The sequence below is a fragment of the Anabas testudineus genome, chromosome 15 (genome assembly GCF_900324465.2).
Source record: "Anabas testudineus chromosome 15, fAnaTes1.2, whole genome shotgun sequence".
Classification (NCBI taxonomy): Eukaryota; Metazoa; Chordata; class Actinopteri; order Anabantiformes; family Anabantidae; genus Anabas; species Anabas testudineus.
This window is the reverse complement of record NC_046624.1, coordinates 14,808,547-14,827,167: the sequence shown is the minus strand read 5'-3', so window position 1 is coordinate 14,827,167 and position 18,621 is coordinate 14,808,547. Positions and strand designations below refer to the sequence as shown.

The window sequence follows — 18,621 nt, the reverse complement described above, 5'->3', positions numbered from 1 at the left end:
ATTTAGAATAGAGAAGAAGATACAAGAGGGAGTACATTAAAAATAGGAACAGCATCCTGTGGAGTGAGTGGTCGTCTTCGCAGTAGACGATCTTTGCTCCACTCTCCCTCACGCTGGATCTCCCTCTGTCCTGGATCAGTGGAGATGGGCTGAGGCGGAGGGGACAAACCCAACGACACCGACACCCACGGCCTCTGACTGAGGCAGCTACACGAGCAGAGACTCGGGTAAGCTAACCAGTACTGTTTGATACGAGTAGTCGACACTATTTAATGTCGCTTTGCTGTTTTCGTGCAGGTAAAGTTCAGTTATATCTGACAGGGTTGGCTAAGACGAGTGTTAACGTTAGCTAGGTGAGGTTCTCGGTTATGAACAAACTTCTTAGCCATAGCGCCAGAAAGGATTAGCTACTCAATTAATCTTGTTTTTATGTCACTCGGGTTACAGCAGCACAGTAAGGGCAGGTTTTGGTGCTAAATGAATACAGTGGTAGGTGTTTGGTACAAGTTTACCGTGTGAAGTAGTTGCTAGTAGCAGGCTAACTAAACCGGGCCGTCCCCCAGTCAGCTGAAGGCCAACGACAGTCCGACTTAGTGATGCTGCTAACTAACACCATCATCCACGGTAGCTAGCTGTTTGTGTCTCTGCTGGTTCGGGTTCTTTAATCCCATCCTGCGTGGGCTGTGGGCTCTTTGGCCAAGCTGTTTTGTTTGACTCACCCAAGACGCTAGTTCACATAAGTTACCAAGTTCAGTGCCCAGTCACTGTCACTGGCTAACAAGTGAGCTTTTATTTATTTATTCATTCATTCATTCATTCATCTATTGTACCCATTAGTCCAACCTGCTGGAAGTACTGTATGTGCTGCTGTCAGAGCCACACTACTCCTTTCTCTTTACTTCCAAACCGGAATGACCTGTCCCACCAAAAACTAAAGTGATTAATTACATCTGAACTCCTCAACCAACTTGGCAACATAGACAGGGAAAGCCCTGAAGTCCCAGTTTGTCTCTCTATATTTGATCATAGTATTTGATAAATTCAGATTCAGATAGTCAAGTTTTATTAATTTGCTTTAATTTGTCTGTCAAATTATAAATACACAGAAAACCTCAGGCAAGGTGGGATTATTCCATCATAATTTCGCAGTAGTAGGTCTGATTTTTGCCGTACAGCAAACGTAAACAGTGAGTTTATCAGGGGAGCGTTTGACCTAGAAATAAGTCAACTTACATCAGACTTGGTCTTATCTTACCTTCTTCAGAATCTGGTCTTTAAACTTATTTCTCTTGTGTTTCTTGCTTTACTTCCCCCCTCCCCATTATTTTGTAGCAGCCATCTCCCCTTCTCTTGTTCACTGTCATGACTTTTCAGAGTATCACATGCATTTCACAGGAAACTCTGCTCTGTAACCTCCCATTTGTGAGCCCAGACAGAATGAGAGTATTTGTACACTAGTGTACTGGTAATGATCTGTTTTTGAAATATCCCAGGTATGCTATTGTGCATGTAAGCGTAATACCCTGGCTTCAGAAATCCAAATATGCTAGTCATAGTACTCAATTACAAACCAGGTGGCTGTGTCAAATACACACCTTTTGGCTTCTGATCACAATCTGTCATGTGTGCTGGTGTTTTCTCACAATAATTCATGATTATACAAGCAAAAAATCTGTAAAATTAAAAGAATGTGATGATTAAAAAGTTTGATACTAGTCATAGATACTTAAAAATTACCCTTAGGGATTAATAAGGTTTTATTTAATTCTGAATATACAGGATAAGAGGTAGATCGATACACTGGACATGCTTCTGTCATTATTATTAATTTCTTGTAGAGTCATCGGTATTGATGTATATGTCTAACAGTAAGTAGCAAAATATTGCTGTACAGATTTGTCAAGATTGGTAAACTCCCAAATACTAGAGTGTTATATGACTAAAAAATCGCCTCAGGCTGTGGAGAAGAAAATTTGTGTTGTTTACCTCTTGAATTTCACAGGCAAGTAGCTATCTTTCAAATGTAAGCCTGATACTTCCTCTCCTTTTAGCTCAGTTTTTGGTCTCTTGTCGTGACTGAAAACTACATCTTAAGAGAAGTTTGAATGAAACAAAACAATAAAGATTGTGGGCTGCACAGTTCAATACTGTGAAAAAGCTTGTAAAGCTGAGGGAGGTAAACATTAAACTGATAACTGTAGCTTTAGCACTTCAAACCTCTTTGTTAATATCACAGCTTTTTCAAACTTTCATCCTCCACAGTGATATTATAAAACCTTTATTCTAGATATTATATATGCCCTGCATCATAATATCTTGGTCACAAGTATATAAAAAATGCTTGATTGATTAAAAGATATATAATATTAATAAAATAATACAATTATATTAACTAAAACATTGCCATAACATTTTTACTCTCAAATATTAATGATGTTATCCACCATGCTATGTACCTGCTTATCCACAGTGACAAGAAAAGGAAGACAGTTTACCTGTCATTGAATTGAAAGCCTACATACTATTCATGGTTTACTGTTCAACAGTTCACCTTGTGGAGTTTTTGATCTGTCATATCACCACCATCTAATCTACATGAGCATGCATGCAGATAAACCCGTGCATGGCACCTTTTTTGCAGGGTCACTAAAATCTCACTCTTACTTGACATTCAGTGTTTTTGTCTCCTCAGTGTTGCTTCTTTTTTGCGCTTGTGTGTCGAATGGGATGACTATTGTAGATGCAGGGGCTAACCGAGATGCCCTCAGCTCAGGGTACATGGACAACAACCAGGCCTTTTGTCCCTGCTTTGCTGCCTGCACCCACACAGTGCTCATAATGTCATGGAGAAAGAGCGTCTTTATCTTTGCTTTGCAAAGACTTGTTTCACTCACATATTTTCAGGCTCAGTCCATAAAGACAGCAACTTAAACAGGCCAATGCGACAATATGCCTATAGTAATGCTGCGCCCACGCACACAGAGTTTGAAATCGAGTTGTGTGCATTCAGACACGTAGAACAACACAGATATCTAAACTTTAATCATTGACCTTTTTGTTAATTTCCAGTGAGCAGTAGGTTGCTGAGGTGTCAGGCCTCAGTGGGTTAAATATTGCACATCCTCTCTCGTGTAGCTCCCGAGGGTTTTTGTGTGTTTTTGTTTGTGTTGAACATGGCTGAGCTCTGTAGCGTTTTGGCGTCTTCTTTTTTTTGACCATGCTCAAGTGGGTGCTCAGCTGTGGAGGGAGGGGTAGAGGGAGCGAAAGGGAAAGAAGGGGCTGGCCAGAGGCTTGCCAAATCGGATAAGAGAGCAGTTGAGAGGAGAAGAGCGAGGACTGCATGAGGAGGGGGAAAAGGAAAGAAAGAGAGCTACCAGGGCGGGTGGTGGAGATAGAAGAGAGGGTGACAGGGAGTAGCGCGTGTTACAGGATAGAAAGAACTCAGAGAGAGGCTGGGTGAGGCTGATATAAAAGAATAAAGGCGGGGTTGTGGTGGTGTCATGTGATCCTGTGGCAGACTGTAGCCTAGTGAGCTCCAGGTGGCAGAGAGACCAGATATACACTACATACAGAGAGAACGAGAGAACAGGACACGCTAGCAAGCAGCCCCACAAAGACAGCCAAAATTTTTCATTTGCTCCCTCCCTCCTCACACATCTCTCCTGCCACTGTTTTCTCTCTGTCCTTCAGTAATTCTTCCCGGTCCTGCTTGCCCCCGCTCTTCTTTCTTCCACTCCTCTCCACTCCCGGCCCCAGCAGGCCAGGGAATGTCCCGGTGGCGAAATGCCTTACGTGGACCGACAGAACCGCATCTGTGGCTTTCTGGATATCGAGGAAAACGAGAGCAGTGGCAAGTTCCTGCGCCGTTACTTCATACTGGACACACAGAAGGGAAGCCTGGTGTGGTTCATGGACAACCCACAGGTAACAATACAAGGCTGCGTTAGCTTAGCTTTTAGCTTTCTGTTTGGGAAAAACTTCCACAACTGCACAGGCACACATTAAATTTGTTGTTGGGAAAATGTGATGATTTACAGGCAGCTGCACACTCGCTAATGTTAGTTAGTGACCACTAGCATGGATGGTCAGCTCAGTTGCAACTGTAAGCTAACTGCAGCTTCTAGCTAAGGCGGCTTCATTCATTATAAATGTAAACCTAAGTAGAGACTAAATGTTTCTATTGTCAGACAGTCAAACAAGGATATAGGAACATGTGTTATATAATTCAAGTTGACAGCAATTGGGAAGCACATATCACAGACACAGGAGTAGGTCAAGGCTAACAATGTTTATGTTTTAGCTATTTGGCCGACATTGCTGTAAATCACTTAGAGTGAGGGTAGTATAAATTCACAATTTAACCCAAAGCCAGTTTTAGTTTTTTTGTCTTCCAGTCATCTGGATTTAACCAAAGATGATTGCAGTGACCACAGTGGTCATCATGTTCTGCTCAGTGTCCCTCAGTGTCGCTATCATGTGAGTGTGACTCTCCTCTTGGTTTGTACACCATGCTGCTTTGGAGATTCTGTATTTGTAAGTGTGCTGTTACATCAAGTATTCATAAGTGATGTAGTGTGGGAGAAATTTTGAATAATTCAGTAAGTCCTTTTCTTATTATAGATTGGAAAAGGTTAAATTTTAATGATGTTAAATCTGGATCCCCTCGTTCCAGAAACGCAGCAAGACACTGAAATGAACCATTATGGAGTGTGGCCAAATGTACACTGTACCTGCTCTGTATTATTGAGTGCTTCTCAGAGCTCAACTTCACAGTCCAACCATATTATATTCTGTCATTAATCCACAGCTAAGATCCTTGTTTAATTTAACTTTTGGTGATTACTTTTGTTCTTTTTACCCCTCTCCTACAGAACCTGCCTATTGGTGCAGACTGTGTTGGCTCCCTCAAGCTCACCTACATATCTAAGGTCAGCAAAATATTACCACTGAGGCTTATCTGACACTAACATGATAAGATTATGTGTAAATAGAATCTATTTACAGTATTTGGTTGAAGCTAACAATTGTGAGCTTTGTTCTTCTGTAGGTCAGTGATGCCACTAAGCTGAGGCCTAAGGCAGAATTCTGCTTTGGTAAGAAAATACTGATGGTTTCATTGCATAAATGATAACTTGATGTGTGGAGTCATATGAAAACATAGACTTATGTATTCACCAGTGGCATTTTTCTATACTGCCATGGTGTAGCAAATAGATGAGAGAAATGTGATATTAAAGAGTATAAGAATTTACAACAACGTACAAGTGCTTGAGTCATTTGCAAACATCAGCAGTGATGGTGTGAATTACATGTTGACTATGCTAACTACACTTAATGCAACAGACCTGTCCTTGTCTGCCCTACAAAATCGGTCTAGCACTGCTCTCCACATACTTCTACTACTGACCAGACAGCCTTGTTCATCTTTGTTTAGCCAAAACATTGAGATGTAGGAGGCTGCAGCAGTTGATCTAGGCTTGTGATGATCAGGTTTAACTATCTTAATCTAGTTTGTGCTTTTCATATTTCATAACCCATAACAATAATATAGTTATATTTTAAGTGAATTAAATGGAGATGCCTGGTAATAAATATGTTTCATATTCTACAGCAGAAATGCAGCAGTTTACATTTCACCCATATTTTTTTTGTTGTTAATCTAAACACTGAAGGAATTGTTTGGGATTTTTGAAGCTGGTCTTAATACAGTATTAAAGTGCTTATATGTTCACTACAATAGGTCTTAGTCACATAAACACCATTAGAGTATAAGAAATTGTGGCCAAAACACACAGCCCTCATTCTTTTCACAATGCACGCCAAAGTAAAGCAGTGGCCCAACAGTCCCACTAAGCTAAATCAAGTTGTCTTTTAAAGTAACACTGTAATTTAGGCAAATTTAGCTGTTTTTGTTTTCTCTTGCCAAACAGTGGCAGTGGGATACCTTCTACTGGATTTTTACTCACATTAATGGTTTAGAAATATTGTACAAACTAGTTAAAAATAATTATTAGAATAGTATTTCACACTGTATGTCAAAACATCAATACCACAAAAATACTTCAGATAAACAACTAATCAATGAATTGAGAATATAATCAGCATATTTAATGGTAATAAAAATAATTGTAATGCCACCACTAGACCTAAGGACCTTTAAGACTTTGGAAATGTTGCAAGTATTCATGAATAGATTCTGATTTAAATCAACCCAGAATTAATACACTAATACAAACAATGTTGTCAGAAAGACAGGCATTGAAACATGCAATATACACACAAATTCAACAAAGCAAACATCTACTCATTAACATCTGAATTAGATTTGTTCAGTTGAAATTATTTGGCCCTATCCACCAAAAGAGCTGCTACAACATTGATTGTAGATATTGAACTTCAAGGGGTAGGAATAAAAAAAGTTGCATAAGTTTAAATCATTGTCAGGTTATTTAGAAATACCCCTCAATTACCTGTTATTGTTTACTAGCCCCTCTCTTCCTCTTCCATCCAAGTAGCAGGAAATACTGATGTGTGACAAGAAGTTAACTACCATGACTGTGCGGGTCTGGCTGTGTGCACAGCAGTCGCATTGTTGAGATTTCAACAGGATGCCGGCATCCTAATCGGAAACTGATCCAAAGATGTATGAAGCTATTTTTAAACTGCCATTTGTGTGCCACATGTTTTGAAGATATCTGTGAATCCTGCCCCCCCCCCACCGACCCCCTTTTCCTGCATTTTGCAACTTAAGAAAAAAGAGTGAAATGTGTTTTGAACCTGGAGGTGACAGAGATTAAGAGTTTTGTGAACCGTGGTGCTCGGCTGCTTTTCTCAGCAGCACACATTGTTTTAAAATGTGTAACTGTGAGTCAGACGTGTTACCCCTCCCTCCCAGGTTTGTCATCCCAAAAAACCCACCACACTTAACCACTACAAAGCATTTTCTATCTCCCACAAATACAGTGGACACATTTGCAAGAGAATACCATTGGATTTTTTCTAGCTGGTCATCTGAATGAGACAAGACAGACAGATTTATTTACAGGGAAGTGGGAAAAGGCGACAGTGAGGTCTTGCATGTGTCTACAAGCTGGGCCAAACACACAGAACAAGGAAGAATGATCTTCATTGTGAGAGTTCTCAGTGCCTTTTATAGCTTACCCAGGCCAGATCTACCAGTCCAGCTTTAATGTAATATATTCCCACGGTGTTGAAAGGATGTAGATGAGTTGCACGATTTATGATAGAGAGAGCAAGAAAAGAGAGTTCTTTCAGTTCCTAAATCTTGATCCATAGCTAATGAGCATTTGACCCAAACATGTCTTTGTGATTGAGAGGGATTTGCTCATGTTCATGTTAAAATGTATGGGAATATTTGGTGGTTGGTGGCTCTGGGGTTTATTTTTCTACATCATTGTTAGAAGTGGGTAGGTGGTGGCAGATTGAAGCAGCCGAAACTAGCTGGGTCATCAGTGTGTGTGAATCCCTTAGCTCAGTTGTTTTTCACTTTGAGATAAATCTTGCAGTGGATCTGTTCTCTACTGTTCTGACACCCAGTTAGTCAAGTTTCTTGCTACACATTTTAGTGCTTATTTAAATGTAATTCAAAGAACAAACCAGACAATGCAGTGTGGAGAATGTGGTCTCACTGAACAGGCTTGAAAATACTTTCACTCTTTTTATTGTTCCTGCTGCTGTTTTTTTTTTCTATTAGTTATCAATGCTGGGATGAGGAAGTTCTTCCTACAGGCCAATGATCAGCAGGACCTTGTGGATTGGGTCAACGCTCTCAATAAAGCCACAAAAATCACTGTAAGGCACACAAACACACACCCAAGATATGTAGTTCATTACTGACTCAGCCTTATCACTCAGAGAGACTTTTATTTCTTCCTCTTCTGTAGAAATGAATAAGTGGACTGTCAACAAACTAGATAGGACTGAGTCAGAGCATGACTAACAGGATGCTGTATTGTTACATTGAGTGCAGTATTATAGGACTGTTCCCATTGTTCTCAATAAAAGCTGTAATTTTGCATGAAGGAAACTAATACTAAATGTGTGAAAGGTTTGTGAACTTCTTTTGTTTTGTATTTAATATGTGTATTTTATGTGTTCCCAAGGTGCCAAAGTTGGCTGATGGGCAGCAGCATTCAGAGAATCCAAAGACTTTGCCAGATGTTGTAGGACCCAAGAAACAAGTGTCCTATAAAACCGAGATTATTGGAGGAGTCCCCATTGTCACCCAAACACAGGTAAACATGACTTAAAGATATGTTGCGCCACATAGTGTACCTACATAAAGGCACATGTGTTACTACTTCAATTACATGGTTTAAAAATGTGTTAGACAAACATAACTGGAAAATTGCCACTTACAATTATACTTCTGAATATTAACAAGTAACCATGCAGACATCTGTTTATAGGATCAGAAATAATTAGTTTATTAAGAAAAAAGATTAACCAGCTTTTGATCAATTTGTATTAATTGAAATATTTGCTGATGTAATTAATGGATTATGTGTTTTGCAGTTGCTGAATTTGGAGTATAATTTTACCCTGTAGACTGTCTTTTATAATATAATAATAATATTATCTGGTGTCTTTCACCCCACAGCATGAAGGTGGTGACGCTGTAGACAAAACAGAGCGTGAGGCCATGCATCGCTCTCACAGCCAGCTGCCATATTTCTTGGGCAGGCCGGCTCAGGATCACACTGTCATCAAGTCAGGCTACTGCGTCAAGCAAGGAGCTGTGGTGAGTACCTGCTGTTTTATAGGTTCCTTGTGTGCTTGGTTTGAGTTTGCCTGCTGATAATGTTTAGAGAAATTGTCAGGGCACTAGGAATTAGTACTCTTGAAACATCCTTCAGATTAGACATGTGGTGGTGGTTAGTGTAGGTGTAAAGTGTAAAGTATTGTGTAAGTGCATCCACTGTTCTGAAATTTCTGATGGATAAGGGTAAATATATTGTTCGACTATTGTCTCCCGTGTTTACAACCCTGTGCTTTATAAATGAGCAAGGATAATGGACTTATCTTTTTATACAGTATGGGAAGATGTTAAGATTTCTAGGAACTAGAAAGATTGATCCTTCCATTACTGTGACAGATTTTCTTCTGTCATAAAATTATTCAAAAGATCTGAACACCTCTTTCCCTTTTCCACAGATGAGAAACTGGAAGCGACGGTATTTCCTACTGGAAGAAAACGCAATGAGTTACTTCAAGTCTGATCTGGTAATTAATATTAAGTTATGTTAAGCCCTACAAGAATGTTTTTATTTAAGATACATGTGGATTGGATTCTCCTCTAACAGTGTCAGGCAGAGTAAAAGCAAACACTGTGCCCAGTTCTAACACGTTTCATCCACAGTCTGTGGAATTCGATGCCTTCATTTCATGTCCTATCTTGCCTTGTTCCTTCGCCTTTCTTATGCACACAAACACGTACAGATACTGTCCTCAGGATACTTCTGCATATCCCATTCCCCGTCCTTGTTTGTGTCTGCTCTTATTTGACAGCAATATTGGTATAATTGGATATCAATTGGCTCCAAGGATGCAGACTCTAAGTCTGCTGAGTCCAATGGCCAGGTCAAGATACTTCCAACCATCTGGGGTTTTATTTTGCACTCTGCTACTTCCAGCAAAATTCAGAGTCTTATGTTCATGTGAAACAGAAAATACTCAGCAAGATAGCCTTGTGTATAGTTAATGTATTAGAGTAAGAATTTAAAATATACATGCAAATGGTAACATTTATCCTGTGGATTTGGGTTAGGTTTCGGCTTCTGCATTAAGATTTGTTATTTGCTTGTCTTTAGGAGAAGGAGCCTCTGAGAATGATCCCACTGAAGGAAGTTCACAAAGTCCAGGAGTGCAAACAGAGGTATTTAACATGCCCCAGCATTTCTGTATTGTACAAAAAAGATCTTTTGTCCAAGAAAATGGTGTTTACCTTTTTCAGTTAAGATAAAGATATACAGTAGATGAGGAAAAGATGATTCAACTTGTTTTCCATTGTTGTTGTAGTGACATTATGATGAGAGATAATCTCTTTGAGGTCGTCACAACATCAAGGACGTTTTACATACAGGTATGTCTTTTACTATGGTAAAAGGAATGCACAGTCCATTCTCACACAAACACTGAGACGTTATTTAACTGTTAACATTCTTGCTTGTCTGCATCTTCACGAGCAACATGCTTCCTTTCCTGTCACTATTCATTAATTTAATTAATTCTGTTTCATTGTCCCTTTTTCCATTTCTTTGTTAGGCGGACAGTCCAGAGGAGATGCACAGCTGGATTAAGGCTGTCTCAGGGGCTATTGTGGCCCAGCGGGGACCTGGAAGGTCTGCTGCCACAGTATGTATAATACCCTACACAGCACACACAATAATTATACTTAAGTGTGACTGTGGTCCCAAACTCAGACCTCAACTACACTCTTGGAAATAGGAAATGACTTCAGACTTCACTTTGTTTTCTTCACTTTGTCTTACATTTGCAGAAATGGAGAATTAACACTTAGACACCTGATTGTTTCATATTTTTACAAGCTACAGAGATGTCATGGAAACGCCTTTTTTTACTTCATTTCAAACAGATGCGGAGTAGCAGACACAGCAGTTTGGCTGTATTATGTTTTAGGTTAGGGCTTATTGTTTTCTTTAACATCCCAGCTCTTCTATTTGTGTTTTTTTTTATAGTCCAAAAACATAGATGAAACTAAATTCAGCACGGTGTACTCTGCAGAAGTAGTTCCCAAATATTGAGCTAGGTCAGGTTGACAGGAACAGAGCCTTGGGATATTTACTGCCAGGCCATCAGGAAAAAAAGTATAATTTGGCAAAAACACTGATTATTGATGGGTTTTTGCAGTATTTACTGAACTTAGCAGAGTCTGTTCTGCATTTTCCAACCATTCAACAACATACAGACTTTTTAATCATTTCTGGCAATGTCATACCTTTTACTAGACAATCAACTGTTGATTGATGACAGAAAATACAGGGAGAATGAGATGAGGAGTAACATGCAACAAAGGTACTGAGCTGGATGCAAACTTGGGATTTTTCCCAGGTCATCAGTACACAAGATAACAAGTCATCATTCCCTGCTCTCAGCTGTACATGAAACTTTGTACTTCGTAATTAGTTCCATGCATACAGACAGACAGGTGAGAAGTAAACCAGTTCTACAGTCCATGGTTCTGACTGCAGAGTGCAAAGTGTCCTCTGCTGCATATGGTCCCTTCTTTCTTGCCTCTTGTGTCTTTGATTCTCTTGCTTGTTTCTCTCTCATCTTTCTATCCCTTTTCCCTTTTTCTCTGTCACATTCTCTCCTCCTCATCCTCTCCCTGTGGGCAGACGGCCCATCTGCTCTAATCCTGCTTTGCACTGTGTTGTTGCAGATGCGGCAGGCCAGACGGCTGTCGAACCCCTGTATACAGAGGTATACATCTCGAATCGGGGAGTGCAGCAGCACGTATGTCAGCTCGTCTAAATCCCCCCTTTAAACTATAAGTTCACCTATTTTAATACTGTTTTCCACTCACTGGCTGGCCCTTTGTGGTTGTAGACACTATGAGAGCAGATCAGATCTGACAGCATCTGATGCTCTTTTTTTTCTGAGACCCAACCACACCCTACGTATGGCTGTGATAACCCAGCAAGCACTCTACCCCTCACACCCTCGTCCTTGCTGCTTTTCTCATCCACTTCTCCTCTTTTGCTTTTATTCTGCTGTCACTTTAAACTCAGCTGAAAGTATAGTCTATTCAAAAAAGTTTCTACCTAAGCAGGTGAAATATCTTGTCTCAAGTTTTTTAAGCTGAAGTGTTTTTAATCCAGCTTCTCTTGCATGTGAAGGCTGTCGCCATGAGCATGGCAACTGAAATAGTTGACACCTCAAGTCCTTCAAGTGCTAGAAACTTTCAATATTTTTGCTCAGTTTTTTTGATCAAGAACTATAAACAGCTGCAATATCACACTATGACAATCTAACCCCTAAAAAAAGACCTCTGGTCACTGCCCCATGTCCTCCCTAAAGCTTCACTTGCACAGCTTTTGCCATTACTCACTATTATTGATGATGCTTCAGTGAAAGAAACTAAATACTGGGCACTTGTACAATTTTTGCACAGACACACACTCACTGCATGAACTATTTGACCACCTTAGCCTTGGATATCTTCAGCCTGTGTTTATCTCTGTCTTTATTACTGGTTACATTTGTCTTTCACACCTTCTGTTTTTCTTCCCTTCATGCCCTGTTATCTCTGCAGTCTGCTGCAGATGTGTACCTGTCTTAGATGTGTGACATCCTGCTTGTCTCTTCTCCTCCCTCCTGTTCGCTGCCTGTATGTTTTTCTTTCTCTCTCTCATACATGATATGAATATACTTGTTTTCATGTTGGCCTCACTTTGTTTGCTTAGCTGCTTTGAAGAGAGATCTCCCCTGTGCTGAATCCACACAGAAAAAAATTGGGTCTTCATGGAGGCATAACTATAAATTTATATACAAGTTTGGGGGGTTATAAGGCTTGAGGTGGTAGGGGAGGGGTTCAATGACCTTGGTGTGAATAAAAATAAATGCACGCATAAGCAGTGCACACATTTTAACAATTTCTTTCTAATCAAATAAGCTAAATAAATCAATAATCAAATTGCAAGCTCACTAAGCCTTAAGCATCTCCTCTGCACTCCATCTGTTGTGTGCCTTAGAAAAAATGCGACAGGGTGTTTGTGGCTGGATTACATTAGTATGCAACAGCAGTGTTCACGGTAGTGGTTGCTGTTTTACTTCCACTATGCAAGTGGACTTTCTCTTATGCTAGATGTGCATCCAGGTGAGTTTTAAATGGCACATTTGGCATATTTGGCTCAAATATGAATTTGGCTTGGTCAAATTCCCAAGCTCAGATATAACCTATTTAAGTCCACATTTTATTAGTGAAATTACAATTAAATTATTACCAATATCTTACATTCAGTCGAAGAAAATAAATACTTTTAAAATTTTAATTGAAAACCAACTACCTATTAAATGAACTATGTGGATAGCTGAATATTTGGGCCTACCCATGCATATGCAAAAGGAAACACTTCATGAACTAAGTATAACAACTCTGCAATAAATGTTTTGTCACCTTTATGGTTTCATCACATCAGTATTATCTTGTATTTATCGTGAGAAAATAGGCTGTTGACGCATTGTGTACATCTATGTAACATCACAACTTTCACTAGCGCAATAAACGCTACTCTTTATGGTTTGTAGTCATATTTGTGCTAGGAAACTGATTCTGAAATCTTGTGAGGCTCAAATTATACTTTGTGGATTTACTAATCACAAGTTTCACAACCCTGCCTTTGCCTTGTACCTCACTGCCAAATGACTGAAAATAAATGTAAATGGGAGTCGCTGTGCTACTGTAGCACTATGTGGGTGAAACAGTATGAAGATACAGAAGACACAGGAATTGTATTGAGGTCTCATGGTGCTTTATAACTGGACCGTTTCTCTAACCAGCATTTCACTAACTGCTAACGCCTACTACTTGTTGTTTTCACTACCTCTACTGTGCGTTTTCTTTCTTCTCATTCTTCTGTTTTGTGTTTCAGAGATTGAAATCTGACTATGAAAAGCTGTGAAATAATGTGCAACAACCAACCACTACTTCCTAAGACACTGCTCCACTGCAACCTGTTGAAACTAAAACCTGCTGACACTACTACCACCACTCCTGCAGGCTCTACTACCACTACTACTACTACTACTACTACTACTACTACTACTACTACTACTACCGCTATTACTACTACTAGTCCTGTTTCTACTACTTCTCCTACTTCCACCATCTCCACTCTCTAGCAATGCTACATTCTTCAGTACCTACAACCTTCCAGCTGCATCAGGTCCCTCACGCTGGTGCTAATTCCAAGTCTGTACATCACGTTGCCTCCGCTAAAATAAACTACACATATCAGGATTTCACTTTTCTTACTAACAACCACACATTTTGTCTTCCCGCTGTTTCTGCTGCAGGAACACGGCAGCCGTTCCACTTTCTACCGCAGCCCCACGGGCCCCCCCGTCCCTCGCTCGCCCATCTCTGCCATGCCACCATGCTACCCAGAGCGGGGGGCTGCTGTCACGTGCGGCACACGCTCGCAGCCTGGCCTGGGACAGCGAGCACTTCATGAGCCTGCTGCCACGGCCCAGTCACAGCCACACGCCAGCACGCCTTTCTCTGCAGGAAACGCGTCTGGCAAAGTGACATGCCAACAACCTGTGACCACCATCATCTTCTCTGAGGAGTCACCGTGGCGACGACGAAGCAGCTTTGAGCCCCACATGCCTGATCCACCCCTGGACTTGGATGAAGCTGACTTGCCAGTGAGCGAGGTCTGAGTCTTGGAACTGGACAAAACCAAAACTGGCTTATCTGAATGGATGTGGACAGACAGGAAACAAGGGGCAGGCACTTGTTTTTCTAACCAAAGCTGTTGGAGGAAAACAGTGTACAACATCACAAACTCACCTTTTGAGCTCAGTACCGTTAGAGTGTGCAAGAGAAACATGTTGGGTCACCACTGAACTGCACTCGTGTGCCAAAGACAACCCAGTCTTCACCCATCCCCCTTCCGCCCGCCTGTGGTCACATTTACAATGGTGTATTTATTTACTAAGAGTTGAAGCTGTCAAACAAAACTACACATTTTAGTTTACTTGTGCTAATTAGAATCCAGTGACTGAGCTTTATTTTAATCTGTAAAGGCACAGTGATGTATTAGTTGGCAGAGGATTTTTGTAAACCACTTTGTGCCAAGAAAATAAGGGAGCTTTTTAAGGATGCAAGGTATTTCCTAATATCTCATAAGTGTTCTAACCGTGGACTGACTTTTCATCACCTCTCTAATAGCTAAAGTGTGTGATCCATACATACACTCACTATACAATCACTGGATTTGTTTATTGTTGACTGGTGAGAGATGTTGGTCAGGTCAAGTCTGGTTCTAGTACAACATTTTATTCAAGTATTTTGGACCGGTCTTGGGCAAGATGCAAAACAATAATAACATTTGTGTGTGATCCAGTGTGTATAAGAATGCAAGACAAAATGTATTTCGATCACATTTAGTCTTGATTGTTTTTTAAGCCTTTGACATAAACTTATTTTGAAATATCTCAAAGGTTAAGAGCAGTTGTTTAATCATATAATGGTGTCCGTTGAGTGAATTTATTAGTTGGCTGTCATTGACTACAAACATCTTACAGGTATATCTGCAGTTTTCACAGTTAATCCAAGTCTGTAAAATGAGAGTACTGCACAAAGAAATGGCTATCAGCTATGAGTATATGTGTCATTTCATAACCTTTATCTGCCTCCTTACAAACTACATGTCAGTGCACGAGACTTTGTGGACTCACATTTGTAACACTGGATGACATGGAAACAAGCAATAGCGTTGCAAGTAAACAAGTACAAGATGTGCTTTTATGCATTCTTTAAATCCCAGTAATATAAACTTCAACAATAAGGCCAGATCAGTTATGGGTAAGTTAAGTGTCCTGACAGACTAGAAACAGGTTTTACACAAGTTAACTAAACCTGCAGCCAATTGTTTGAAGATGATTATACTGTATAAACACCATGATGTTTAACGAGTTAATGATTCTTCAAACTGTCTTTCTCTTTTTAGTTTCTGTGACCCATGTGGCTGCTCTGCATGTTGTGTGTTTGCAGAATAGAGCTCTCTGCATCAGATTTATTTTGTATATGCTTTTAGAAGAGTCTTGATCTTATTCCGTTTGCCTGTGTTGCTAACTGAGCAGCAGGTAATTTCTTCATGGTTTTATTTAAAAATGCCAGACGGTAGTCCTGCTAATTAAGACACTGTTTTTTTTTTCATCCCAACTTTATTTCAGACCAACAAAAGTGAATTATTCCACCCTTTTCAGTTTGGTGTAATTGGTTTGAATTGCCTCTATTTATTATGTGGATGACTTGAAAGAAATAAATACTAAAAATGTGCTCAGGTTTGCTTGAGTATTATTTTGCAGTCTAGTTTCATATAGCACAGTCTGTGAAGATAAAGTGAGAGCTTCAGAAAGTGTGAAAGGACAAAAAAATGTGTTTCTTCAATGACACTGCTTCTCCACTCATCAAGGCTGCCTCTGCCCTCTTGTGGTGAGAGAGAAGTCTTCACCGTGGTTCACTTCAAGAACATGTCAGTGTTCTACAAGTCATTGCACGTGCACTCAATCAACGACAGCATGATTTAGTTATTGGTATCAGTGGTAGGCACGAGATTCACACATTAAAATTCATTCAAACGTAGTTTTGCTCTCTTTATCCAAATGACACATTATCTTATCTACTAATTGCATCTTCTGATATTGCCATTGGGCAATATAAACCTATATAACCTATGATTTGATGAATGTATATAAAATTGATGCCATCAAAACTAGAACAGATGTGGACAAAACTGTTGGTACCCGCAATGGTCACTGAAATGACTTACTTACACTGACAAATGTAATTATAAATAACAATTTCAATTACAATGAGACATTGCTTTTGAGTTGTGGAAAAGTTGTCAATGTGCTGTTTGGTATTATGGTGTGGAAAGAAAAGCAATGGAGAGTGTTGTTACAGGAGATTTAAATATGTTAATGGTAACAAATATAAGACCATCTCTAAGCAGCTGATGTTTCTGTGACTACAGTTGCACATATTATTCAGAAGTTTAAGGTCCACAGGACTCTCAACCTCCCTGGACTTGGATACAAGAGAAAAATAACAAATTAAAGAGACAGATAATACAGATGGTAACCAAAGAGCCCAGAACAACTTCCATAGAGATTAGAGGGGAAATCCAAAATTACATATTATAAGGTATATCAGTGTCAGATCACACCATCAGTCACTGTTTTAGCCAAAGTGGACTTAATGGAAGATGACCGAGGAGGACCCCATTGTTAAAAATGAGGGAACACATATTGACAAAGGCTGCAAAGGTTCTGGGAGAATGTCCTTTGGACAGATGAGACAAAACTGGAACTTTTTGGCAAGTCACATCAGCTCTGTGTTCACAGACTCAAAAATGAAGCATACAAAGAAAAGAACACTGTACCTATGGTCTGACATGGAGGAGGCTCAGTTATGTTCTGGGGCTGCTTTGCTACATCTGGCACAGGATGTCTTGAATCTGTGCAGGGTTCAATGAAATCTCAAGACTATCAAGGTATTCTGAGCAAAATGTGCTGCCCAGTGTCAGAAAGCTTGGTCTTTATCACAGGTCATGGTCCTCCAAAAGGATAATAATCCAAAACACCCAAGAATGGTTAAGAACAAATCATTGGACTATTCTGAAGTGGTCTTCTATGAATCCTGATCTAAATCACATTGAACATCTGTGCAAGGAGCTGAAACATGCAGTCTGGAGAAGGCACCCTTCATATCACTTAAATACCTACAGGTTATTATCAAAACTAAAAGTGTTTTTAATGCAGCAGCAGCTACAATAATGTATGTTTGTTACTGGAGCATTAATGCATGGTAACTGTTGTAGTTGATTAACATTAAGATTTTTGTATACTTTTTAATTTACCTCATATTTTACAAGGACAGTGAATTTCCAGGTAAAACCTTAGTACAGTGTCAATAAATAAAGGTTTTTTAATTGTGTCCTTGACTAAAGGACTTCAGTAGGGTATTTCTTACTGGCCTTAACTGTAGGATACAGGACTTTGGTTCGACTTCAGACATGGAAACTCGCTCACAGCCAACGTATCATTGCAGACTAGAGTGAAGAGATCACACAGACCTCAGTGGCATCCATTCTTGGTTACGCTCACTGGTCTTGGTCGGAGAATGGGTGTTCCTTATAGATGAGGTTGCTTTCATCCGCGGATTTTCCCACCATTTTCTCGTGGTTTCTCGGTTTGCTGATGTTGTAAGGTCTTACTACTGTTTCATTCAGTCAACAGAGTGTTTTGTTGTGCATGAAAATGTCATAGTGCTCACATTTCTTGGCTCACAAATGAACTTACCCTCTCAATTAACTCAAAACAATTAGCCTAGCTTTAATTCCGGTTCACAGAAAAACACTGTACACTGTTACAGCTTCCTTCCATACTACCCTCCATGCTTTTATGGCCTTTCTCTAATTGCAGGGATACAGAGGCTTGTGTTACCCAGTGCTCCGGCACACCACAGGGGGCCTCGACCCTCCACTCCCCTCCATTCCCGAGCAGCAGCCCAGAGAAGTGCTGCCCTTCATTCAACCACCACATTTAAACCAAGAGCCATTTAAACGGCCCTGTGCTGATAATCAATCACACTGTGCTGAGGCATTTTATGACACTGATTCATGGTGTAAGTGTTTACAGGACTCTTTTACAGCTCTTTTACAGGACATTTAAAGCTAAGAAATGTGTTGTGAAATTCAGTCCCTTACTGTTGGAAATGTGTGTCACGTCAACCAGCGATGAATTTAAACATCTTTTTATGATATTTTTAAGAAAACCCTGCACATGAATTGGTATCCAAAGAAATTTTTTCATTACTCTTTGACTGATATACACTTAACTTGATAGGCA

General features: G+C 39.9%; 1 protein-coding gene across 6 annotated transcripts; it reads left to right on the top strand.

The window, feature by feature from the left end:
• Window positions 1–112: 112 nt before the first annotated feature.
• LOC113158725 (pleckstrin homology domain-containing family A member 1-like) lies at window positions 113–16,048 on the top strand. 6 transcript variants are annotated; one of them, XR_003298583.1, is made up of 14 exons: window positions 113–227; window positions 3,691–3,924; window positions 4,872–4,928; window positions 5,048–5,093; window positions 7,715–7,812; window positions 8,124–8,255; window positions 8,621–8,761; window positions 9,175–9,243; window positions 9,831–9,895; window positions 10,039–10,102; window positions 10,285–10,374; window positions 11,423–11,496; window positions 13,635–13,954; window positions 14,059–14,182. XR_003298583.1 is itself a non-coding variant. In XM_026354849.1 (13 exons), the coding sequence occupies exons 2-13, from the start codon at window positions 3,784–3,786 to the stop codon at window positions 14,288–14,290; spliced, it is 1,209 nt and encodes a 402-aa protein (XP_026210634.1). In that variant the 5' UTR covers window positions 113–227; window positions 3,691–3,783; the 3' UTR covers window positions 14,291–14,419. The 6 variants fall into 6 exon arrangements, 5 of the variants coding, with proteins under 5 accessions (XP_026210634.1, XP_026210636.1, XP_026210633.1 ...); XM_026354849.1 differs by lacking the exon at window positions 13,635–13,954 and having other exon boundaries at window positions 14,059–14,419; XM_026354851.1 differs by having other exon boundaries at window positions 13,635–14,152.
• Window positions 16,049–18,621: the final 2,573 nt, after the last annotated feature.

Bases quoted from the DNA above. Each gene is read 5' to 3' on its own strand.
- LOC113158725 (XM_026354853.1), top strand. From the start codon at position 3,784: ATGCCTTACGTGGACCGACAGAACCGCATCTGTGGCTTTCTGGATATC. The intron at 4,929-5,047 runs GTCAGCAAAATA...GTTCTTCTGTAG, and splicing joins AGCTCACCTACATATCTAAG to GTCAGTGATGCCACTAAGCT. The intron at 9,244-9,830 runs GTAATTAATATT...GCTTGTCTTTAG, and splicing joins GTTACTTCAAGTCTGATCTG to GAGAAGGAGCCTCTGAGAAT.